The sequence below is a fragment of the Dermacentor variabilis genome, chromosome 5 (genome assembly GCF_050947875.1).
Source record: "Dermacentor variabilis isolate Ectoservices chromosome 5, ASM5094787v1, whole genome shotgun sequence".
In the NCBI taxonomy this organism is placed as follows: Eukaryota; Metazoa; Arthropoda; class Arachnida; order Ixodida; family Ixodidae; genus Dermacentor; species Dermacentor variabilis.
Genome location: NC_134572.1, coordinates 67,473,799 through 67,500,566, shown reverse-complemented (window position 1 = coordinate 67,500,566; position 26,768 = coordinate 67,473,799). Strand labels below are relative to the sequence as shown.

Here is a 26,768-nt window from a genome sequence, read left to right as displayed (position 1 = left end):
TAAAGAAAAGCTCATATCTAGGGCCCTGCCGTTTTTATTCATATTCTACCTGGTTAGGCAGACATTAGCAGTGAGGCATATTTAAATAATAACTTTGCTAATTAAAATATGCTAATAACTTCTTAATTAATAACTTTAGGGCTCATGTAGTTACAAAATTGAAGCTGAGGAGTGGTGATGTCACGTCTGCTTAGCAAAAATCCTTAGACTAGCACCACTTCCGAAATGTGCGGCCTTAAAATGTGCTACTAATTATGTTGGCGTTAAAAGTTTTCCAAAAGAATGCTTTTAACAATTCTGGGCAGTCTGAGTTGGAATGCCAAGGAATGTTTAGCACATTTTGACATAGATGTCTTGAAAATGGTGCTAGTGTTAGGATTTCAGCTAAGCAGACATGACTACGCTACTCTTCGGCTTCACTTCTGCAATTACAGCATGTGACCCAAAGTTGGCAATTAAAATGTAATTAGCACATTTTAGTAGATTAGCAAAATTACCATAAAGCTTATTTCTCTAATAAGGATGCAAAGTGGTTAAAAAGACCGTAATGTGATAGGCACTTTAATTCAAACACTTATGCAAGAAACATGATAGCATCCCAACTTTCAGCTTTTCGAAATGGTGGAACTCATGGGTGCATTTGCTAGAACACGGTTGTAGGCTGTACAGAACCAAATGAACAGGCCTGTATTGTTGCCAAATCTTAACAGTATATTAGTCCCTCGCGACTCCCTCAAGCTCAACGAGTGAGGTGGACGTAAGTGTAAGGCAGCCAACAGGTGTAACTAAATGGAATTAAATGTGTTTTCAGTGCAGTGGGCACTGTGGGCCTTTGAAAACAAATCACAGTACACCTGCACGCCTTCGGTCACAGTCTATTCAATTTCATGTGCAATATTTAAAGACTTCAAAAACACATCAGTCCACATCACATAAATAAATGCGCATGTGAGGCTGGAAAACTTTGTTTTCAAAAACTTTCCACTCTCTTTACTTCCAAACTTTTGTGAACTGCATGAGCCGGTTCAAACCAGTTCAGTTCTGTTTTTGCTCCAGCGCCGAACCTGAACTGAACTGGAAAATATGCAGAAGTCAGAATTTGAACCCGAAATGAACCCAGAAAGCTGGTTGGTTCGACACCCTGACTGTGACAGCAAGGGGTATATAGAAACATTAAATATATCTGCACCTCTCCACACCATACTTCCCTCGATAAACATCGATCATCGCCTTTGCCCTCGTGACATTGCTGCATCAAATTCTCGTTGCGGACATCTGTACAAGCTGGTATTTGCATTTCTGCATAGCTTATGATCAGCGTAGTGCATAAACATAAACATTGTGTGTGGCATGTTACAACTCATGAAAATATTCGATTGTATGCATCACCTTTAGTTGCATAACATTTAATTAACTGCTTCACATAGATTCCAACAAATGCATTGGATGTGCATAATTTTTTCAAATGTAGGTAATGTTCAGCATTTCTCACTAGCATTTGGATAAATATGAATATTGATGTTTAAGTTGAAAGTGAAGTAGCTTCTTGTAAAAAGTGCACTATACAATAGAACCTCGTTCATATGTTTTGAAGAAAAAGATACAGAAGGAAAAGAAAACATACTAACCAGGAAAACGCAAGATCCAAAGTCACTAAAAGATTTGGCAGGTTCAAGTGTGGTTGACACCTACGTAATGCGAAGCGTTGCGTGAATCATTGCAGCATGAGACACCGACATCCACCGCTCTGTGGGGCCCGAGCAGCCCGAGATGTGCATTGTCGTTTTTGTGGCTTTGGCAAGCTTACCTTCGTACTTCTATAATTCAACCTGGGTCAGCAGCTTCTTCGGGCATAGCATTCTGGCTAGAAGTTTTAACATGCTCACTTGGCAAGAATTGTTGCTGCATCAGACGCGAAGATGCATCGAGCTGGTGGGACCTGCCTGGTTCAGGACGTGCGTTGTCATTTTAAGACTGTGATGGCTAACTGAAATGAAATCAAGCTGGCAGGCAGTGCCAGGATACAATGCCACAATGTCACCAGAATGAAACATGATGCTCACTTCGTGCCGCTTGCAGCAGGAATGGCACCACGTTTCGGTTATCACCTATTAAATGTGTGCAGTACATTCCTTAAGCCACAAGTGCTGTGAAAGAGATGGGTGAACATGCTTATCACAATAGGGTTGGTGCGGATATTTGTGAAGGGTGATGTGTGACAACCCACGAGGAGATTTGCTGGCACCGGAAGAGAAAACAGAGTGTGTGGTAGCAAGCAATATCATGAGAAACGGGTGGATGAGTACTGAGGGGGAGCTGCCATTACGGGCACTTATGCTCTCAATAGTGCGTGCCTCTTGCCTTTTCTTGTTCACATGGCATCTAGAGGCTGGAAAACATGTCATGCGATTGCAATTTTGCGATGTGCTGAACATGGAGGCCGAAATATAGTGTTTTCTGGAAACATATTAACTAGTGAAAAAAGAAGCATAATTGTAGTGGATCACTTCATGCGTTCTCGATCGTGAACATTGACACAAAGCGGGACTGTATCAATGAGGTTCTGCTGCATTCACTTTGAAAGTAACACTTTCAAAACAAAAGGAACATGCTGGCTTGGTTTTTGTTTGCTTCCAAATGGATTGTTCAGTGTATACTAATTGCGCCTTACGGCTGTTCCCATGTACAGAAAAAATCATAGTAGATTGCTCTTATGAAACAAATGCTTTTCCATGCTTTGTTTATTAATTAAACTGATTGATTGCTAGTTGCAGGAATAGTTCAAGTGTATCCTAATTGCGCACTTTGGCTGTTCCCATTTACAGAAAAAAATCATAGTTGATTGCTTTTATGAAACAATTGCTTTTCCATACTTGTCTTATTGATTAAGCTGCTTGATTGCTAATAGCAGGAATAGTTCATAACACAAACTGACAGTAACAAGATAGCTGTGAGTGCATTTTATTTTATTGTGTGTCTACATGTAAATTATCTCAGTGTTTCCTGCTGTTCCACATTCTCTCTCATATCATCAGGTTCTCTCGTATTTCTCATCACGCCTCGAATCACCTGACAAGCATGTGTCTGTGAGTGAAGTGATGGATTCCATTAAAGAAGCAGCCCTACATTGGCCCACAGATAGGCTTAAGGTACAGTTCGACATTTTTTTCTTCTCCACTACATCTCCAGCTCTCTTTCTGCCCGGTGTTTCTAGTTGTTATTATGTACAGTGCCACACTTGGAGGCAACACAAGATGTCACTGTTTTGTTTACATGTTTTCATAATTGTCTACCTGCAGCAGCAATTTTTACTGTTACTGTATGCGTTATCGTGTTGCAGACCTTGTAGCTCTAGGTGGAAAATAGCAATTTCAGTGACAACACATGACACCTTTACACTTCAATCATTCATTCATCTTTATCTTCCTTTAAGGGTTTAAGGGAGAACAAATGAAAAAATTCCATTTCCATCAATATTCTTGTCAAAGGCAAGAGGGTTACCTAGCACTGATTATAACTCAGAATAAATTATGGCATTGTGCTGGGACAGGTGGCCTGAGACTAAAGAGTAGTTAACGCTGTGTAAGAAGGCAGGCACTCCTCTTGACTGGCTGAGGCATTTTGACACATTATATGCAATGAGCCAAACTTGTGCAGTCATGATCATCCGAGCCAAATACTATTCATGAAACTATCATAACAGGGAAGGTCGATTCAAGTAGGAGCTTGTGCTTCACAGCGGCACCTTCCCTGGCTTCTTCACTTATCTCTAGGGATGCCCTCATTGGCACAGTCACGTAATTAACCAATGTTAAGGGCCTGCATTATTCTCTTCCCAATAGTGACTTGCTCAATTTAGCGTCTGTCCTTGTATGACCTCACTCTTTCATCTGCTTCAAGATGCTTGAAGACTGCACCAGCTGGCCTATACCCTGTTTCGTTAATGGCAGGCAATGCTACGAAGGCTGGAAGGAACTTTCTCACTGCTTGCATTCAAAAGCTTAAAGCAGTGTGCCACGTATGGATGAAATATTGCGGACTCTCATTAAATGAAACTTCAAAGGATGATGAAAATAAGTTCTGTTTTCCAGGAGTTTCATTTACCGGGAGATTGAGCTCAGGGGCATGGAAAGAGCTTTAAAAAAAAAGTGCCAGACACCTTATAGAAAACTGCAGATAATAAGCATAGCAGATCTTATTACAAAGCTTCTTTTTACAAAGTTCTGCTTGCTTGAGGCCGCTAACTAGAGCTAGCAGCGCAAGATGTAATCACAAAGGAAAAAAAAAGAGCCATTTTGTAAAAAAAGATAGTTCTCCTAGTGAAGCAGCCACTCTCAAAGTCATCGGTAACTTCAGTCTTTGTCTCCAGCAAGAGTGTATCGTGCGCGTGCTTCTGTGTGGCGCCCTCAGAAATGCGAGCCAAACTCACAGCTCACCACATTGCAATCACTAAGAAACCACAGTAGGCCACAACAACAGTAGAGCGACACTAACCAGGATGGGGTGGCTAAACATGGCATCAACATAAGCCATCAAAAGCTGCCTTCGTGATAACATAGACAATTGGCGAGAAAACCTGAAAAGAAAAGGTGCAAGCAGTCATGCTTGTAGTGATGCTGCTGAGATTGGCTGCTCAGCTTCATTTTCAGTAACATGTTTAGTTCCGTTTAACTGTAGTTGGAAAATATGTGGTTCTGTTTAATTAAGTTCTTTTATTTTTTTGCAGTGCCTTAATGCAAAACCAACAAACGATAAGGCTGTTGTTTCGTTTAAGCGATTGTTCCATTTCAGGTACTTATTTGTAGCAATATTCTACTGTATATAAGTATGCATGATGAAATTCAACGTAACATTGTCTCATGCTATTATGTTGCAAATTATGTATTTATCACATTGAAGGCATTACAGATAGCTTTTCATTACCGAAGAAGTGGAGTGGTAGGTTTCTGCAACTAGAGGCCACAACGCTATAATCAAATCATTGTGAGTACACAGGTGCACAATTAATTGTACATATGTGATTTGGTGTAACTATTCATCCATAAGTTGTAGTTGTATGGCATAGCTATTCTGCAGAAGGTGCTGCAGATCAAGGACAACTGCACTGTCGAATGCACAGAGTGAGATTTTTTATGAATGCTCTACTTTCATTGTTTTTGTGGCGTTGCCTGCTAAGTATGAAACAAAATACAACCTTTCACATTGTGCAGTACGAGAATAGCGTGTGATATAGAATGCTGCTGTCATGCAATTCTTGCACCTATAGATTGCTTATTTTTACAGCTCATCATAGTACTCCCTTTAAATCTGCCAGAGTGGCCTTCCCATGCTACACCGTTGCTCAACGTACAGCAGCCAGCATTGTTGCAGTGACGATTACCATGCACCTAGTGCATTGTTGATTTCATACATTCCATTTAATCCCACTTTACACACACAAGCACGAACAGCATGCACAACCTGCACAGTAATCGCCTTTTTAACAGGGTTTAACAGGGCACCTGTGCATTGCAAGAAAGCCAGTTTGTTAGTCTTCAAAAGGGCCTGTTGTGATGCTCTGAATGACACCAAATGACATACTGAATTGCAGAAGTTTCCCGATCTCAAGTTCCGCTACGTGGAGGAGTCTCAGCCTGAAGAGTTCTTCATCCCTTACGTGTGGACCATCGTGTACAGGTGCTCCGGAATTCCATGGAGCACTAAGAATCTGATCCTCTTCAACCCAAACAAGGATCTATAGCAGGGGCAGCTGACTGGAGAGGCTATTTATTTTTTGGAACTGGGAAGTTGTGTGCGTGACTATTTGTTGAAAGCTCTGTAGGTGTACATACCAAGTAGTAGGGATTCTTCTGTAAGTTTTATTAACTGTTGCACTCACCTTGTCATCTGTTGCTAGACGAACCCTGGTGAGGCTGGCCCACTTGTCTGGAGAGTGCTTCATCTATTTCTCATGTTTGTTTAGTGGAACGATTGTGTGTAAGTGGGGAGAATTGAGGAATGATAGTTTTACAGTGTTGAGGGGGAATTTGAAGAAAAAGATATGGTTAGTAGTCTTTGTTTTTTTTAAACAGAATGTGCTACTGAATGCATGGCTTCCCAACTGTTTATTGTCGAAATTTCGCTCTTTAATTGCTTTATTTGCACGAACATAACACAACCACAAGTATGACGCAAGCTTGAGCTTTCAACGAACCATAAACTCGATTAGTAAGTTAATTAATGGATGCGACTGTGGCACTATAGGAGTGTTCCAACACAGCGTGATGTACGATCCACTACAGCAAAGGGGAAAGCACAGGCACGCATGGCTGCAAGCACAGCCTCAAGGGGTCATTATACTTGGGTACCAGGGCCCCCACTCCTCTGTCACAGTGAAATTGAGTGGTTGGCTTTCTTGCAGAACCCTCTTTTCTAATGGTTGAGCTCGCCACAAGCTAAAAAAAGCATTATATGCTGAACATGACTATGTTTCATACATAAAGTGTTCCACATATTTCACACATGCACACACACAAAAAAATCTTGCTTTGTTCGTGCAAATACAGCACTTCATAAATATAAAGTCTTGCTTTAGTTTTTATAAGCAATGGTTCTATTTTACTAACAGGCTGAGTATATGATAATCATTGTTTTTGATGCGTTATGCGTGCTGGCGTGCAGACCTGTAATTGAATGCGCATAGCGTGTTCAATGAGTGGTGTTATACCTTAGCATTTTTTGATGTCATTGTTTTCACAAATAAAACAGTGCTGAATTTATGCAAGTTACAGTTGGTTTTCTATGAATTTGCAATATAATGCAGTTTGGTCCAATTAATGCATGATAACAGCTGTAAAAATACATTTGCGCTTACCTCTGGCTTGTTAATTCTCAAATAATGTGCATGGACAGTATACTGAAGCCTGTGTTGGTTAATGCATATACGGTATCAGCACTTCCCTGGTTCATTTAGGAGGTACGAGAAAAAAAGCTGTGAAGAGCCACTCACTAAGGAATGCCACCAAAAACGGCAGTAGTTGACCCAATTCATTGAACCCAAGGAAGATAACGATAATGTTGACAACACCACGACGACATCAATGATGACTGCATGCATAATGACGACTGCTAAGTGGCTCTTATGGACCCATAATCGAACCCTGGGTGGCGACCATGGTGGGGACAACATAATGACGATAAACAGGATAACCATACCTGCAGCACACACTAGGCAGAAGTTTTACAAGGTGCCCTAAAGAAGTATTAATTTACATGACAGTCTCGACTCCTTAATTCGTCTTTTTTTTTTTTTCATTAAGTGACGACCCTGGGCTTGAAACCCAAGAAAAACGGCTGACATGTCTTGGAATACTCTAAATTATTTACTAGTTTCGTTTTCAGGGCGGCACATGTGTTTGTTGTCATGACAAGGAGCCTACAGTTTTGCTCAAAAGACCATTGCTGCCCTTTGCTGCAACTTCCTGAAATCCCCGCCTGTTGACTTGCGTGTTCCTATGCACTTTTGAACATTCTGGACCCTGATTGAGTGTGTTTCACTTCCACAAGTATGGAGTGTGTTTCACTTCCGCCCTATAAAATGGTTCCCTGTTTTTTTTTTTTTCTTTTTTTTTTCTTTTTTTTTTTTTTTTACGCCAATACTCTAAACAGGTCCTGCTTATCCGGACTGCTGACCAGTTAATGCTTCCATCTGCTTAAACTCCCAGCACTTCTGGAAGGCACAGATTTCGTACATCACAGCTGTGGAGGGGGCATAATTGGATGATAAAAGCATGGCACATGACATCAAGGCCATGCGCATATATGTAGATAACAAAAGCTCCATCAACACGCCTTCAGCAGCTTGCTGGCGAATACGTTTGCAATGGTGAGCATACCTGTCATAGTGTGGAGGCCATCGTTCTGCGGGAGCACAATAGCGCAGCTTTGAGTGCAGTTTATAGTACAAGTAGGTGAAGGCAGCGTTTGATTGCTGGTAACTTCAGACAAGTTGTTGCACTTTTTTGTTGCAGAAGATAAAGGAGAGAATGCCCTTTAATACCTGACACATTCCACTGCTCTCATGAAAGGTATTGCAAGGCATTAACCGTCATAGCTATGAAAAGACATACTTAAGTATGCAAATCATAGTGTGAAATTCGATTATTTCCTTTTTGTCCTACCAGTGCACAGACGTTCCGAAGCAATAATCAGGGCCTGTATAATGTAGCGGTCAATTTTGCTCGATTATATTCTTTCCTTATCAGCCACTATGTGCAATAGGCAGATCCTGGTAATAATGCAGGTGGTGTGCCGCTTGGACCACTGACGAAATGCAAAAAGAAAAATTATATTGGACTAGAATCTTATCAATATTTCGGTCCAGTGCTTTTAGACTATAACCGATTCCCGCTTCTCATCTTTATTCTTTGTCATGTTGTCCGTGTTGCCTTTCTGCGATTCATTATTGCGATAGCAATTTAACAGGCCATCTATTATTGCCGTTACAATATTACAGCAGGCATTCTACCTTGGCGGCAGCTGCGTATGGCGTGGTTGTGTGCGGGCCCTATCTTAAAAGTGATCTGTGATGTGTACAGAGTCAAGGTGCACAGAAGGCTGTTAGCTTCGTGCGCGCTGTGTTCTCGCTGCTTAGTTCGCATTGAAGCGAGGGGCGCAGCACGAAAGTCGATTCACTCCTGCTGCTGCCACTCTCCTCACGCCAGCATTCTACAGTGGATGTCTGCGATCATCCAGTGAGATGTGTTCATGTTTGCCTGCGCGTGCGTGACAGCATGTTTGTTAGTTTAATTAGGAAGCAAATGTTAAGCTTATACAGCCGATAAAGCTACTATCATTACTTCGTATAGCTGTCCAATAATTTGCTACCGCAATCAATGCTTCCTCTTTCGGGCGAAGCTGCGACTTTTCTTTTCATACTTCCTAATGTACTGAAAATTGTCAAATCTGACCAATGTATATTAAAGTACAGTCAGCCAATCCATACGGTGCATGCATGGCATTGTTCGTGGGAGAATTCCAACAGCTATGTTTAACAACGTGTCGAAAAACCATCGATCAAATCGATTGATTTAGTTGGGCTCAGTAAGGAAATAGTTTGAGGGGTACTGACATGGTACCTTTCACAATTCATATTATTCTGGTAAATGAAGGTCCTGGACCTCCAAACCCTAGAAAAAGTAGTGACAAGCCTCAGAGTTCCCGAAATCATTCCATAGCTCTTCTACAGATACTTTCAGTTTTGCTTCCGATGAGGGTACTGTGTCGTGACATCACAACACAGTATGTGGTCACGTGAGAGCAGGACATTGCGACGTTTTGATACTCGCTCCTGCTTGCTCGATCGCCTCGTATGCTGCTGTTTGTTGTGAGGGCCGATTTAGCAGCATAGCAGGCGACCGAGCTAGCCGGGACGAGTGTCAAAACCTTGGAGGACTCTTAAGCTTCGCTTTTAGCAGGGGAACACAATAAATTTCAAAGATCCCTGACTGCTTGCCACGCTTCCCGGCAATCTTGCGGATGTGCGGAGCCGAGCACGATGGTGGTGTTGCAAGGAACCGAGCGGGCCGCACCGCTCGAGAAAGGAGTTTGTGTTTGAGTTTCCGCGTAACAGAATTATGTTTTCTGGTATATTCAAATTAAACTCCAACGCTATCATGTCTGTAGGATGTGTTTAGTTCATACTTTACGATTTTTCTTACGTGTTTTCCCTTGGGGAATTTAATTAGTTCTGCAACGCCTTGCACCACGTGTAGGGCCTGTGTGGATGTAGTTCGGAATGATTTCTCGCGAAGCAACGTCCGCGCCAACTTTGGATTTTCTGCGACACGGGGCCTTTAACGCTGTCGCGTTAAAATGTCGCAATCCCTGTTCCACATACTCTGTAATGACGTCACAACACAGTATCTTCCTGGAAGCGAAACGTAAGCTGGCTGTAAGAAAGCTGTTATGATAAATTACTAACGGTGCTCTGAAGCTTGTCACTATATTTTCTATGGTTTAAACGTCTAGGACTTTCATTTAATCCAAGAAATTATTAGTCGAAATATCGCGTCTCTACCCTCTAGGCTTTCTTTAGCTTGGTGGTTCCTAATGAAGAAATCGTTTTTTCTCAACAACCACTATAACAAATTTCATGCGGTTTAATGTTGCATTTAAAAGAAAAGAGTGTGTAATGACTACAGGATGCACTTTTTATTAAGGTGGCCAATTGTTTTACAAAAATTGTTGAACACTGCAAAATTAAAAAAGAAACGTATCAAGTTAACAATTAACTTAGCAATATAAAACGATGTTACAATTTTGTAAAATATGTCTAATAATAAGTCTAAAGAGGACAACATGTATTATATGACGCGCTGCAATATACGTGAGTAGGATTCGTTTGTGAACAGGACGAAGTGGGTCGTTACAAGGGTCTAAGCATAAGGAAAGGAAAACTAGGTGAGGGCATGACGTCAGGCATCCTCCTCTGACACCGTGCTCTCCCTGCTTTCACTTGCAAGACCATGGAAAATGCTTAGGTGCACGTTGATGAGCCCCAGGTCGTCAAAATATATGGGAAATGCATACATCACGAGTTCAATCCTGGGAACAGCACGCCGTCGACTTACGGTAATTTGGCCCTGTCAGAAGCGACGAAATTGATCGAGTGATTCGGCAGCTCGAATTAAACGGTGCAGAAAGAAATGACTGACGATTACGGTACTCCCTGATGTGAATTTTGAGTGTAGTTATATGCGTGTTTTCATTTCGCGATAAATTGAGGCAAAGAATTTGAGACCGAAATCACCGCAACGACTGGCAGTGGGCCAGTGCCGTCAGCGCCTTAGCAGAGGGAGGGTCAGTACAGGAGCGCTGGCATGAGTGGCATCGGTGCCAGCTGTGGAAGACAACGAACGTGCAAGCAGTGGCATGAGCGTGTTTGCGCGGTTACACCGAGGGACGCGGTCGAGGGCGCGATCGATATGGTTCGACGAACATGCAAAGTCTGCACTCCTGCGCAGAAATGGACTGTTTCCCTCCTTCCAACCTTGAGTGCGTGCCGCGCATCGCTGTCAATAGGGAACGCACGAAAACACCGAAAACAACGGCTGCTGGGAAACGCGTCTTGAGTGTCCTTGCAAATGATATCGCAATAACATTCTCAATGTCCGCGACACAAAGCAATAAACGGCAGGGATGATACATTCAGTTTTCCTGGCTGAACAGCTGGAGAAGACAGGAGTGAGAAGAGTATGAGAGAGATACAAAATGCCACAAACGATAAGTGACCTTATTTTTTTTATTTTTTTTTTTTTTTACCAAACCGCCTCTCGTCATATCTAGCCACACACACTATAGATATAACCTTTGTAGTCACTCCGGCTATGTCCGTTGCTTTATATCTAAATTTTCTCAACTCTTTCAAAATTGAAGACAAATAAAATTTTCAAAGTGGGCTTGGTTCACTGCAAATGCCTTTTAATTTGATAGCTCAAATGCCGAAAAGTTCTAGTAGAAAACTTAATTTTAGCTTCAGAATTACTATGAACTTCTTTTGTGCGAGTGATGTGCAAGAGCAACCAATTTCACGGCAGCATTTATTGCAATAGCAACTGTATGGGCACTCTGAGCGAATTTTCGCCTTTGTCGCTGCCGTCGGCGTTGCCGTGAGTTTGCGTGCTGTGTCACTGCAGCATGTAGCACCCGCGTATTGTCATAAAAGGCCATCCCAGAAGTTCAAGTGCAAGGTTAAACCACGGTCTTTAGACGTGGTTAACTCTGGCTAATGCCTCCAAATAAAAACCATGCTTCGCCTTTCGGACGGTACAATCAACTTTATTGCGATAGCAGTTATATGGACATTCCAGGCACATTTCTGTCGTTGGCGTCGGCGTCGCCGTGAGGTTCCGAATAAAGTACACGGGCGATAAAATCGTCGCCGTGCACCGTGTGCTGCATGTGCGAGGGCGAGCCGGCGATTGCGGCTCAATGTTGCGCACGCAACGGCGGAAAGCGGGGAGGAAGCGCGCCGCCTTCCGTCGCGCGAAAGGTTTCGGAGGGCGGAGGGGGGGGGGAGTTGCGCTCTACGCCCAGCAGGCCGCCCGCGCCCGGTCGGGCCGCCGTATTGGCCTCGAGCTCCCCCACTGGAAAATCTGGCGCCACCGTCGGCGTGACGTGCTAGGAGGGATCACGTGGACATAGCGGCCGCGTCGGCTACTTCAGGAGCGCCGAATTAAGCGAGCTGAAAAGGAGTTTGAATTCCCTCGCACGCTGCAATCCTCATTTAGTGGCGAAAATTTCCCGCTTCGAGTGTCTCCTTTACAACGCTTGAAAGCACTACAATAATTAGTAGCTGCCTTTGAAGGCGCGCAACATGGTAGGCTACTGCTCGGTGCCGCAGGGCCGGACGCACGTAACGGAGGCCGGTGTCAGCCTTATTCACACGTAGCCGCAGGACAAGAAGCTGCGTGAAGCTTGGCTCGCGAAACATAAAACCGGCAAACAGTCATCGAATACAACTCGGGTATGCAGCAAGCACAGACGCGAGGAAGATTTCTGCTACGTACGGCGCCCGATCTGCGATGTTCTGAAAACGCGCACTGAGACGCTCGCCCGAGTCTGCTGCACGACTAATGTTATGACGGTTTGGCCTATCAACTTGTCGATGCTATAGATACTGGCAAGTTCAGTGGAGTGGAAAGGCAGCGGTAAGAAGCACATTTTAAAAAAGCATGGCATATGGTCATGTTTGTGTTATGAATTAATGCACTGGATTACAAAAAAGGTGCAGCGGGAAATCGCGCGCTGAGAACACCGATAAACATACAGTGCGACGCAACTCGACAAATGATATTGAAAAGTCAAATAATTTAGAAGAAAAAAAAAAGATTGAATCGTCGCGACGGCACATCGGAATCGACGGAATCGTCGCGACGGCGTCGAAGTCTCTACAATGAAGTTATTTTTGAACAGCTCTGATAGCTCCCATGCAACAATGGTTGCTTGTATACTGTCAAATGATCATATTCTGCGGCCTAAAGCTCATGGCACAGTGCAAGAACGCGCGCGCGGAGAAAGCGAAACAGTGCGCGGACAAGCATGCAGACGCGCAGTCGGTCGCTGCGAATCTGCGCGATCGCTGCATTGAGGCTTCTTTCTATTACGCTCCATTTAGTTATACAAACACTATAAGAACATATTTCACATAGTTTGCTCTCAGCGTTTACCTACCTTTCACGCAAGAAGCCGGTTCGGGAGACTCCATCGCGGCGACCGCGCGCAGTGGCGTTCACTGTACGTATTCGGTAAAGAGATAGCGTCTGTAAACGATTGTGTGCTTTCAGTTTGCCCAAGATTATTATTTAGACAGTAAACAACTTCTCTCGTTTCGAAAGCACTTACAGAAATGTACGGGAGAGCTCGCGCGTGCTGTTTTCAGTGAGCGCGGACAGCAAAACCTATGAGGAGCGCGCCGCGTGATCCCTCATACTACGCCAGCGAGGCGCTGCCGATAGATGGCGACTCCGTAACTCCTCGCCGCCAATATTGAAAGCCATCTACAACGGGTGCGGAGTCCGCGCTGCGCTGTTTTTTGAAGGCGTAGTTCGCGTTGATGCGAGCGGCTTCACGAAGGTCAATTCGCTCGCTGCTGCTGCCGCGTTTCCTCACTGCAGCGTTTTGACGGCGAGTTTCCGCGGTCATCGAGTGAGATGTGTCCATGTTGGCTTGTGCGCGCGTGACACCGTACTTGTTACTTTAGTTATACTCACGGACAACTTTATGTGCCTCTGAAGGGAAAACTACGGAGGCAAAGCGCGCACAAGGGAGAGTGCTTCTGGAGAAAGTGCCGCCTTTTAATCCACGTTAGTGTAGGCTGGGAAAGACAAAACACAAACACCTTATTAGCGACAGTTAAATAAGACAGAACACACCACTGAGTGTAAAGGTTTGCTTATTTTGCGGCTTTTCCCTTCCGTGTCTGGGGAAACTCGAAGCGGCCGCACGTCGAATCTGCGCTGATTCAGCGTCTGTTCCAAGCATAATATTCATACACAGCGTGGTTCCGAGCAACCAAAAGCGCCGTCAAACGCTGCCAGACTAGTTGGCGCGGTTACACATTTAATTGTAGCAGCCGCGCGCCCGTCGCTTTCCCTTGATAGCCACAGAAAGTTGTACGCGAGTATTGTATGGATATGTTTAGAAGTTTATATGGCCGATAAAACTACTATACTTACTTCACATAGTTGTCCACTAATTTGCTATCACAGTCGATGATTCGCCTTTTGGGCGAAACTGCGACTTTTTTGAACTCATGCTTCATTCTCGAGCACTCAAGAAGTGTTTCCAAGTTGTGAAATCACTTTCGGAAAGCTGGAACTTTTGTTTTTGTCGTTGTTGCTGTTGTCTTCCTCTATTACAGCGAAGCTGTAAGTTCGACTATAGAAGCGCTCGTAAACGTTATATGCCTGTTCTCACGGTTCTTTATTCTGTTAAAAGTTGAATAAGAGAAAGCCTAGATACTTACAAACCTTATATTTTTGAGAAAATGTGAAAAATGTAAGGGGCAATATGTGCGTGAATTTTGAAAGGTGTGTGTTAATTATGGGGTTAAATGAAAATCGCTAAACCATCGTTTTCAGCATGATTAGAGACGTTATATGGTATGGTTTATATGGTACGTTCTATTTAAATCCGAAAAGAGTTAGGCAATTGTTACAGGCTTTACGCTCGTACCTTGAGGCTCAAAATGCTGCAACTTGCAATGCTTCCCCGCATATTATGGGAGGCCCAAAAAGGGCGGAAATTTCATATTTCGATGAACTAGCTGGGGCCATTCTATGGTTGAAGTGTACTGAAAGGTTGGAGTGTGTAGGTTAATTATGTGCTTTGAATATGCAAGAGACGTATGTTTCGTTGAAGAAGGAAGCGGTTGTGAGTGACGCACGACGAAATTTTAATCTGTGTAGATTGATTACAGCTTTTGTAGAACCTATCTTATTTAAGCTTTCCAGAGAGCCGCATGCTGCTAGTATCCGCAATGTTTCACTGAGTCTTAAAACATCTGTACACCTAGTTCAAATTCCGGGAAAATGGGAAGCATATTAAGTGTAACGTTTGGCGTAACCGTCGCGTACGTTTCTGTCTTAATTAGAAGCATTGAAAATCATTACTAACCCTCACTTTTCGCAATTGTCAGCATTACACATGGTTCGTAGTTGGTTTCCTCAGTGTTGTTGGCGAAAAAAGCAAGCCACCTAGATTTTGTTTGGCGAAGATAACGGGCCTGTTATGGGACAGGTTAATGCATAGACAAAGTTCAAAGCGTGCGGGTTAATTGCGGATTTTGCAATAAATTGCATATGCAAGTGCTCCGGAGCATCACGAATGTGTTTTACGAGCACAGCAATATTTTTGCCACCGAGATCAAATTTAGTGAACATAGGGGAAACGCTTGGCAGATATGTGTGCGAAGTTATATGCGCGTGGATCAAATACAGCTATTGCAAAAAAAGAAGAAGACATCCTTTAGCAAGTGCTGGAAACCGTTATATGGTCATATATGCTGTCTTTCAGTATCCCTGGCAACTTTCTGTTGCACTAAGTTTATATTTCGTGAAAATAATGGGAATGTTATGGGATTATGTGTATGCGAAATTCGAAGTTTTTGAATTGATGGCGGCCTTTGCAATAAATTATGTATTCAAGTACTCCGCACCGCTGTGCTGCCTACAGCAATTCTAAGGTCGCTAACCGGCTTCACTTTGGAAGTCAGCTGTGACGCTAGACCAAATGGACGAGCGCCCACTTAGGAAAATTAAAATGGAGGCGAAATGAAAAAAAAAAAGACGCTCGTGTACTGTGCATTAACTGGATGCACGTTAAAGAAACCCAGGTAGTCAAAATTAACCCAGAGTCCCTCACTACGGCGTGCCTCATAATTGGATCGCTGTTATGACATGTATAAGACCCAAGAATATAATTTTTAATTATGCGCGCACAATGCCCGGTTACACGAGCGCTTTTGCATTTCGCCGCCATCGAAATGCGGCCGCCGCGGCCGAGATTCGAACCCACAACCTCGAGCTCAGCAGCGCAACGCCATAGCCACTTGGCTACCGCGCCGGGCGCACCATAAAAAGTGCACTTTCACAGCGTTGCACCATCACCACATCCAGCACATAGCGAGATGCAAGCTAAGACGAGTGTTTCGTGTATACGTGCGGAGGAGGGGAATCCGCACGTGATCGTTCCTTTCGATTGTCACGCACCGCCGGATTAGCAATGGACAAAGAACGAGGCTTTTGGTTGACATCCTTGTCTGTCTTGGGTGGACTTTGCTTTACTGCTCGTAGTTAATGAAAAGCAGTGTAACGGAGGCTCCGCTTCCAACATTGACAAATTCTCGCGGTGGGCCGCCTGTGCAGGCGAGTCTTAAAGAAGAGCTGGAAGACCAAGTTATTTCCAGTTTGGTAACAATAAACTGCAAGTAAAGAAAGTCCGGTCATGACCACGTTGCCCCAAAAGGGACAGATGCGTAAATGGTTATATGAAACGACAGCTCCAATTGAGACAGAGACCAGATTCAGACAAACAAGTACCTCTTTGGCAATTCTAGGAGCACGAGAATAACATAAACCAGTTCGTGTTCATTTCTTCTTCTTGGACTTCGGTTCTTCGCCAGAAGAGTTAACAATAAGGCACGTCGGTTTTCGCCGCACACAGTTCAGTCAATGACGCGACCGCGAGCACACAAAACTTGACATCTACTCGATGCCCCGCTTCTGCCGTACAACGGATCACCGTAGCACGGGCAGAATGGCTTTGGGTGTGAGCCATTCACCACGAGGCACTTGGAAGGTGTGAATTAGACCTACACTTGTGGCTTTGTTGCTATTATAGCCTGAAGCATTATTTAATTGCCTTCTCAAAGCTGAACCTATTGCACGTAACTCTTGTGTCGGTTGGCATGAAAACAATTTGTCTTGCCACCGGCGCACGCTTAGCGACTGCGGTGCGCAAAATTCTGCACTGTGAAAGTTCGCATGCCGCTGCAAAGACAGCTCAAGAAGCTCGGAAGACATTCATGCCTTATTTTGATATTGTCAACTTTTGGTGGTTCTTCCAACTTCTCTCGCAATCCAGATTGTCGCTCTCTTTACTAACCTGTACCATGAAATTAGTACAAGCAATTTGTCAAAGTATCATTCTGCTTCCAGTAGCAATTTACAGCTCCGTATATCGACCACGTGCCTAAAGAACGTAAAGCGTCTGGCCACACCGTGCAAGCTTGGACTTGGGGGAGGGCTGTTTCCGAAATTGTGATGAGACTTTGTACGTTTCTTGTCGTTACTCCCGCTGCTCCTTAGAGATCGAAAAACAGCCACCGCTTTTACCGGCAGGTGATAGTGTTGTTTGTTCGGACTCTACGTACGTGGCATCGCCAATCGAATTCATGACTAGAACCACGCCTGCGAGCATGGAGCAATATGTTCTCAGTTTCCTCCCAGCCTGGGACCCTGTTTGTCGAAGCCGACCTGCGGTGAAGTTATCGATGAATCAATGTGTACTGAACGAGAACGTCCTAAACACTTGAGATCAGCAGAGCACCTACAAAACACCTTTCTGCACCGAACATTCGGCTTTGTTAGCCGACGCGCACAGTCACTGTAGGCCGCAGGATCACCGTGGCACCCGGTTCAGGCGCTCTGGTTTCTCATGTGGCTTCCAACGGTCAGCACTATTTCTGGGTTAGGAACAGTGCCCCGTCTCTGTAGCTCTTCGTAGGTGGGCAGAACGGCCGCGTCGGGCGGGGCCGACGAGTCCACCTGGACACTAGGCCTCGCAGGCGGCGCTCGGCTGGGCCTTGGTGGAACCGGAGGTCTGCTAGGCTCGGGAAGCGTCTGTTGAGGTGCAGGGAACCCGGGCCCCGTTCCACCTCCGCCACTGCCAGGGACAGGGGCGCGCAGGGTTGGCAGCTCGCAGCCAGAGTTTGTCCAGTCCAGGGACGGATACTTGATGGCCTCGTCGTAGGGAGGCGGCAGCTCATTGCGAGGCGTCGCCAACACGAACGGCCGCTCGCGGCCATCTCGGGAGGTAGCCGCGGGTAGGGTAGCCGTTCCCTCGCACTGCGTCGAGAAAGGAATAAAGAAAAAGACCGTTACTGAAGCATTTTGCTCGTGTCAGCCGTTTTACTGAGAATTTAACGAACGCCCTATCTTCCCTATCGGTGCACTATCTACTATATACGAGGGCGAATCAGAAAGTGTTTGCTCCTGTTTTTTTCCCCCAAATTATGGGTGTAAATGCGAAGTCAACATATCCATTCCCAGCGGTAGACCTTTCTTGGACCGGACCGACCTTATCAAAGCCCCCTTTAGGCCTTATCTGCCGGTAGCTCCGCAGCGTGGCGCTGCTGTCAGTTGTTGATGGTGACGGTTGTGCTTCACGCGCCCACGGCGTACGAACAACGAAATGTGATGGAGTAAGGGACGAAAACCCATCGAAATCCACAATGAAGTGCAGCCCATGTATAGGGAAAGGTGTCTCGCATTGAGAAGTGTGAGGTGGCGGTGGTGTCGTGAGTTCACAAAAGGCCCTGAACACTTGTTTGACAATAGAGAATTTTAGTGCGTCCAGTATTCCGGCAAGCGCGGGTAGTTTGCCGGATGAGCGGGGGCGTAAACGTGAGCGGCAATATTGGCGGCGCTAGTTGGTGGTGCAAAGTTCAACCACATAAACACAGAGCCAATTACTATATTCTTCTTAGCACGGGTGTTCACAATTACGCCGCTCCCGAAAATTTGCACCAGCTAGGAAGTAGAATACATTAGGTTATTGAAATTTTAGCTCTGTGTTTGTCTGGTTGAGGTCTACACCACCAGGCGGCTGCACCACTCGGGCCGCTCATGTTTACGCCCCCTACAATCCGGCAATCCGCCAAAACCGCCCCCGTTTGCCGGAATAGCGCACATGCTAAACGTATCTAATGAGCGTTCGAGGAGGCCGCGTCCGTCGCTGATTGACAACAAGCGCATCTCAAATTTAGTGCTGCGATGGGACAAATGGGGGAGGGGGGGTCTGAACCGATGTGGGGACCATGTGGAAAAGTAGTGTAATGTACGTATAATAGTACGTATATTTGTGATTACGCGCATGTGTATTATTTTGGTGGATAAAAAATGGGGGCAAAGACCTTCTGATTCGCCCTCTTTTAAGACGAGCTTTACTACTCATCTACAACTGTTAGTTATTGTTTCCGTAAGTGTGAGCAAGGAATTTCGCAAGGTACAACGCGCATTTACTTATCGTCATCGCGGGGCCTTTTCCTGGAGTTAAAGGGTTCCCCATCTTTTATAGATTCTTTTATTTATTTTTATTTGTTTTTTTATTGACCTCCGTCATCGAACCTAGCCATTAGTCGCAGGCATTTCATTCTCTGGCACTGGAAGGCACTTAGCCTTGAATTGCTGTTCATCCGTTAGCCGTCAAAGAAAGCGCAACCACAGCAGTTTACGTAACCTCTGCATATAGCATCACACTCCTGATACAATGGCTCCCGTACTTTGCGAGTGACCTCAATATGCGGCCGAGCGAAGTCTAGTGTTTACTGCTTAGACTGCCGCCCCTTATGGAAGAAAAGATTTTAGGCGCATGGAGAAAAGTTGACCATGCCAAACGCACCGTAAAGTCACTCGTTAACTTTCTACGTGAGACTGGCTTAGATAATCGCCTCTAGAACCCGTGAGGCATGCAGACAATGCGAAATGTGCTTGCGCGAGAACGTTTAATGTGGACAAGATTACTCCTGAGTGTATTGTGTCTACAGCGTGCACCCACATATTGGACAACGTGTCTATATATAGTAGCGCATTGCATACCATAATTACCTGCCATTTACCTTTCCTTGTATCTCCCACTTGTCCTTGCCCCAGTGAGGAGTAGCAGGCTAGAGACGCGCCCTCCAGGTCGACCTCTCCTACTTTCTCTTCATTAAAATCTACTCCTCATCTACATAGCAAACTGAGTACTTTTGGTTCGAACTCGTGTGATATGCAGTATCGATGTGCGATTATCTCTGTACATACGCATTTATCACAGCGATAATCAGCGTTGCTACTATAGAGATTTTCTGTTTTTACCTATATATGCTCCGTACTTTGCTGAAGAGAGCGTGCACCATGCTTCGAGGGCACAGTTCTTTTTTTCTTTATATTGGGCAAGTATATATATCTATAACATGCAATATGTGACAACATGAGACAAGGCGTCTCACTGCAATAGCAAAATGCACGCAAGTCGAGGATGTGGACACAGCTGCACACAAACACGGGATAAGGGCGTGAGTAGGTGTGAGCATGCTCGAGCTCCGTCCACCATCGATCCCGCATTTGAGCGCGATCGTGGTGCCGTATGTGTGGTACACGTTTTCTGTAGTAGACGTACTGAAGCAAGTAGTGTGTGTGTTGCAATCCGAAACGATATGTCCAACATTCCATGTAAGTACCGGTGTGTGTGTGTTTGAAACTGGCGTCGCCAACGTGGCGGACGGGTCGAAGTTCTAGCGACAGATACGATTGGGGCTGAACCATCTGATTGAGCTGAATGTTTCCTCCGTAACTTCGTGGTTGGAACGAGTAGCTCGTATTAGTTGGTCATTTTCGCTTCCGCGCGTGACAGTAAGTGTGATGCGAACGACGAGTTCCATGACAGCTCGCTATCACAAGCCATAAGCATTCTTGATTTTTTTATTTTAAATCGATAATAGAGCAAGGAATATACGATTTCACATGACGGCTGTCTTACGCCTGTCGCCAGCGTTTTCGGAGCATATAGCACGAAGTCTATCTCGTCTGGCGTGACGCTCAATTTACCGCGGAACACCGCGTGCGAGGCATGTCCCACTTCCATTCCCCCCAACGAAGCCTCGAGACATCTCGAGCTAATAAATTCTGCCTATCGAGAGTGTATACTTTCGACTCGCCCCTTTCCCACCTCCCCTCTAGTCCCCACGCGCAGGCCTCTGTGTCCTCATTCTATTTCTTTTGCCTTTCTAACGAGCTCTCTCTCTCCCTCTCTCTCTCTGTCTCTATCTCTCTCTCTCGTGTTCGAGGTGAGCGCTCTCGGACGCTGCGCTTCACTCGACGACGTGCGCAAGACGCGCGCAAAGTCGCGTGACGCTGGCACGCGCAGCCTTCGGTGAAAGTGTGGCTGCTCCCCGGCGGCGCAGGAACGCGTCGGCGCCCGCTGCCAAATCGGCGTCCTTGAACCAGTCGCTCGTATTGCTACGGATTTGTGCACGCGCTAGCCGTAGCCGCAGGCAACAACGTATGCATGGCGCACGCGTCCGTTGCCCGTCAGCTAGCAACAAGGGCTTCGAGCATAGGTTTTCCTTACTAACACAACTCAAATACTTTTTCTTATTTTAGTGTCGCTTTAAAGCCACTTCGCTCGTGACCGTACTGCAAGTCGTCAAGAAGCGTATACTTGGATTCTGTGTAACTTTATATATAGTTGTCCCAAACACGTGCGGCTGTCCATCAAGCGTACTACGATCGGTTCACGTTGCTAGTGCCTTCCTTCCTCCCTCCATTTCCTTTCTTTCTTTCCATCCCTTAAGGTCCCTCACCAGGCCGCATAGCACATTTTGTGCATACGCTGGGAGTTGTTACATGCCCTCCAAGAAGTGTTCTTTAGCAAGAATTTTTCGAATTAGTTGATTAATAGCAGGGACAGAAATATTTGAAGTGCCGCGAACCCATGATTTCAGGAGGCGAGCGTCACCGCCAACATAGACACTCTCTCCACTTGCCCAGTTTAGCCTCCGCAAGCGAAATTACTTCCCTGCGTTCTCCCATACAGGAGCCGGAAGATCGCGGGACGAATGCGTCACGGGCCCCGCCTTCTTTTTTTTTTTCACACTCTCGCGTTTTTTTCCGAGCACGTGGCGCACTTCCGGTGACGGTCTCGCGAGCGAGCTGTTGCGGTTGCCTCGTTTCGCGCAGCGGACGATTTTGCGCGCTCTGCACGAGCACCTAATTAGCGGCGCTCTGCACGAGAACACCTAATTCGCGGTGTAAGTGCCACAATCACGAGAAACGAGGCAGGCGCGAGAGAATGATAGAGCATAATCGCGGCGCTGGAACGCGGTATAAAATAACATAATTTCGTTCTCTGCGCGCGCGACTGCACGACGTGGGGACAAGCAGACGAAACGAAAGCACATCTCTTTTGCTACGGTGCGAAGCAAAACAAGTACACGCAGACATTCCGTTTATATGTTTTATTATTTGTCGATTACTTCTCTAAACTTTATTTTGTCTGTTGAAGCAACAGATTAAACAAATAATCTACGTTTCCTTGAATAATTCTCGAAGTCACGTGTCCCTATAAGTGACGCTACAGCACTGCCACGTACGTAGACGCGCTTGCGCGATAGACGTTGACTCTCCGGCTGGGAGCGTGGCGCCCGCGAGGAGAAGGGCAAACGGCGTTTGCGTTGAAACTTAAGTTACTTCCGCGGCGCGTAGGGATGTAATACTTCTCATACACAATCGTTAGCAAGCATTGTATGCACCACGCTTCTCAGCTCAATATGTCCAGACCTTGTAGGGGCCCTTTAACCCGCGTTGCCCCAGTGTGTAGGGTACCAAACCGGACGCGCGCATTTATTGACCACCCTGCCTTTCCTTCCTTTGCAACTCCTCCTCCTGGTTTGATGCAAACCGTTACAGGTTGAACGGAGCAGTGCGTCCCGACCATCGCTCTGCAAAAAATTCATGTAGCGCCAGGCGTGCCTGGCGACCAATCTCGTCGCTCGCGGAGCGCGGCTTCGAAAGTTTTGAAAGACTGTCCAGATCAGTCTGGGATTTTTTTTTACTTCAGTGTATTCTGTAGCAAGCCAGTATCGTGCGGAGGTGTATACGTGAGTGAGCACGCACTTAACAAGCGTTCTCGCCGACTGGCTTTCATAATCTGCCGCAGCGAGGTGACAGCGAAGAGTGCTAGGCATATCGCTTCGATTTATTTAATATTCAGCCCCGGGGTCGAAGGACACGCCGTAGTTGCCGCCTCCCGTACAGTTGCAGAGTCACGGCGCTAAGCAGAGGGCAGTAAACAAGGAAACTTTCATTTCCTCGTCGTACAGGCAACCTTCGCATGCCAAACGAGTCACGTATGTATGCGCTCGGCGAAAACATATATCTTTTGGCAACGCCGCGCTTAAATTAAGAACGAGGGTTTACTGGTCGGCTGTCGGGTTACCTTGCCTTAGATTTTACCGTTGGCACACGACTTTCGCAGTTTGCCTGTCTTCGCTGGTTGACGCACGTGCTGCAGCAACCTTCGTTTCCAGAGGCACGTGTGATTCCCAAGACGAGTTACGATAGAACGTCTTCGCAGCAGTCACGGGCGGACTCCGGGTATCCTCAAACGAGTGGAATGGGGAGAGGTAGAGAGGAGGGTGTTTGCCTTCCTTGTTGTTGGTATTTCGGGGGAAGGCAAGGAGCCGTAGAGGGAGAAGTGCTAATTATCACTTTCCCCCTCCTCTCTCTGTGGATCCACCAGTGGCAGCGGTAAGTGGTAAGGATCTTTTCTTTTTTTTTTCTTATTTTTCCTGAGCTGATGAATAAGTGTCCGCCCAATAGCCGAAGCGTTGATCTGCCCATGGTTATGGCCGCTTTCGTTGTAGAATGCTGACTCATCTGCGCTAACTGCCACATACCAGTTCTTGCTCTTCCTCCTGTTGCTACTACTACTACTACTACTACTACTACTACTACTACTACTAGTACTACTACTAGCACCATGTAGTGCTACTACTTCTGCTGCTACTTCTCGTGCTTCTGCCACAACCACCACTACAGCTTGCATAGTGATAACGTCGTTGAAGTGCTACCATGGACGGCCGGGCAGTGCATGTTGGGCTGGGAATCCCGGCCTCTGCAAAAGGCCGTACATTGTTGCTTGCCACAGCCAGGCTCTGCGATGGCACAGGTACCAAGCAGTCAGTTCAGCAGTGAGAACACACAGCAAGCAGTCGAGGTCAGAAAATACACGTCGCTACATAATAGTAAACCAATAATTTGGTTTAGTCAGAATGAAAAATATGATACTATAAATGTGCCGGTAGGCTGGCCCGGGCGAACACTCTTTCGGGGAAGTCACTCGACAAGCGAACTATGGACAAACTTTTACCTAGTCGCTCTGCTGTATATACTGTAAATAGTTGCCTTCTTTTACTGCATCCTCTCTCGCTGTATTATAGTAAAACCACAATACTTCAATCTGCTAACCGGCACTTAGGCGCAAGCAGTAATTTCCTTTTCCTTTATTTTATTTATCTTAATAAACAACCAGCTACTGTACTTTCTACTAAATCTGTAAGAGTTTGGTGCGTACACAGTTAAGTTAGCTAGCCAGTATAAGAATGCAAAAAGAAAAATGGCCCGACGAAAACAATCCGTCACTGTGATAGAATCGCGGCAGTCGCATTCCGAACGGGGCGGAAAGCAAAATCGAAAAGTGACCCCGAAAAGTGACGCCAAGGTCACGATAGGCCTGATGGCGCCACCATTCGCTTCTGAGTCCCTAGCACAGCAAGCCGCCCCGCAGGAGATTCCTAACGCCTGTTTCTTCGCGATGCAAATCACAAGTACGTGCAGAGCCTACAAGGGGACCTTTACCGCCACCGCCTCGTCTAAGCAGATTTTAATCTGACCCTCACTGCGGCGCTTAGTGCATGGCATGACGGCAATTCGACAGTGGCGCGGGCTGGCGACTACACGCCGCAGTGTTGGCATTGCTCGGTCCTCCAGCGATCGCTGTGTTTGCAGGTTGGCGCGTTACGCTCAACCTTTCCGCAAAACTGAATGGGCGTGTATAAGGGCACTTTCCCTCTCTCTATTGGCTTTCTGACGGTCGCTGCGTTGAGGTCGTCGGTTCATGGCGGAAGCGGCCGTAGTACATAGCAGCGTTGCGTCTGTATAGCAAGGAGAGACTTCGAAAAGCAAAGGCCTTGCAACTCGAAGTGGCCTGAGCCAGCTACAACTGTGATCAAAAAAAGGAAGGAGGAAAAAACTACACGCGGAAAACAAAGCAGAATTGAGAAACTAACAGACGAAGGTGAAAGAGATGTGCAGCAAGGCAATATTGTACAATGGCCTATTTGGTTGCTTGCCATTTCAGTATTCACTGTGTTGCTTAAAAAGGTAAAACTAAAGACCAAGGAAGAGCGTGGACGCGAAGATATTAGAAGCCTTCCACGGGATATTAGAAGCCTTCCTTCACTCAAGTGCCGTGAACAAGAAATACAAGTGTCCGTCTAACCAATAGATGCGTGCAATTAATAAATTTTGTTTCCATATGTTGTTTGTACAATAATTTGGCCCAGTGCATTGCGCAGTTAATACTCAGCGTTTTCCACTCTCTCTCTCTCTCTCTCTCTGCGTGCGGGCGTGTGTGACTGCAAAATTCGCAGGTACTTTTCCCATCTTTAAATGCACTTTGTTGTATCAAGTTATTTGCTAATATTTCAAAGAAGCAGATCATAACACATTTGCGGCAAAGGTGCCAACAGTGCAATTCAAATTGCGCCTTCGTGCTTATGCATCCTACCTAACAGCTGTCTAAACAACGTGCATCGGGGAAATTACTGTAACGGGCGAGCAAGCGTACTTACTCTATAAACAAGTGAAAGAAGCTAAATAAAGCTTCCACGGCTGTGTATGCATCCCGAAAGGGTGTTTCTTCAAGCAGTACAATTAACTTGAGTATTTTCGTTATGAAATATGAACGTAGAATTTTATTATTACCGAATGTATTTCAGATTCAACTAAATGTGGCTGTCCGGTGCAACAAAATTGTCTAAGGGTCCACCTGTAGCAGGTAAGAGTGAATACGTTCAGCAGGAAGTTTTAAATTAAGAATAGCCAGAATTGTTACCAGAACCAAGGTACCATGCACACAAATCGAAATAGATGTATGTCAGATGTTGACGTGTACAGAATCTACAGCACAAGCAAAATTATAAAATAGTACACTTGCAATATGAATAATTCTAAGGATGCGCGTGCAGATACAGAGCATAGAAACAAATAGAACTTATACGTACATATTAGAACATCGCGCCTGTGCCTAGCGTGCAACTTGAAAAGTAATAACTACCAAACCCATAATAATGGGCAGAAATGAACAAAGAGGAACAATGCCCACAGTGCAACTTAGAAGGAAAGTGATAATTAAAATTACCTTATTTTTACACCGGACATAGATAGCTAAACGGGACGGGAAAGGCAGGGAGGTTAGCCGGATGAGATTCTGGTTTGCTACCCTGCACTGGGGGAAGGGTAGGGGGAAATGAAAGACGGAAAAAACAGGCGGAGAAAAAAAGCAAACTAACGAGGAAAAAAAAACATGTAGGGAAAGTCGTGAACGTCCATGACAACTACAGCCTCTCCGATAAGCCACTCGAACGTAACAGTTTCAAGAGTGCCTTCACTGTCTTGTGGTGTGACTACTATATAGATCGGCGTTCCAGGACCGTCTGCTCCGACAACGGCCGGCCGTCAAGGCGCGCCAGCGCGGTCACGAGTGACAGATAACGCTATAGTACGATGCTGAGCGCACGACCCTAAATGGTCTGTTGTCATTTGCGTCAACTGCGCAGTAGATAAAAAAAAAAGGGGGGGGGGAGAGAAAGAAAGGAAGAAACGTAGAGGCTGCAGTTTTACGGCAGACAACTTCCGCTTTGACTTTGCCAGATAGTTCTTCATGGGAGGCCAGCAAGTGTT

At 45.6% G+C, this 26,768-nt stretch overlaps 2 protein-coding genes across 9 annotated transcripts in view; one reads left to right on the top strand and one right to left on the bottom strand.

Moving 5' to 3' along the window:
- Window positions 1–6,767, top strand: part of LOC142582732 (dymeclin) — a 39,238-nt gene extending 32,471 nt beyond the window's left edge. Inside the window, exons 15-16 of the mRNA XM_075692730.1 lie at window positions 3,036–3,149; window positions 5,591–6,767. Of these exons, the coding sequence (XP_075548845.1) occupies window positions 3,036–3,149; window positions 5,591–5,740 (264 nt within the window). The 3' untranslated portion in view covers window positions 5,741–6,767. The remainder of the gene's footprint in view (window positions 1–3,035; window positions 3,150–5,590) is intronic.
- A 9,796-nt stretch (window positions 6,768–16,563) lies between these two features.
- Window positions 16,564–26,768, bottom strand: part of LOC142582730 (uncharacterized) — an 85,697-nt gene continuing 75,492 nt past the window's right edge. For 7 of the 8 annotated variants that reach the window (XM_075692728.1, XM_075692729.1, XM_075692726.1 and 4 more), the window contains exons 3-4: window positions 23,876–23,959; window positions 16,564–18,107 (exon numbers count right to left, since the gene is read on the bottom strand). In XM_075692728.1, coding sequence (XP_075548843.1) covers window positions 17,679–18,107; window positions 23,876–23,959 — 513 coding nt within the window. In that variant the 3' untranslated portion in view covers window positions 16,564–17,678. The remainder of the gene's footprint in view (window positions 18,108–23,875; window positions 23,960–26,768) is intronic. The other variant, XM_075692725.1, reaches the window with a different exon arrangement.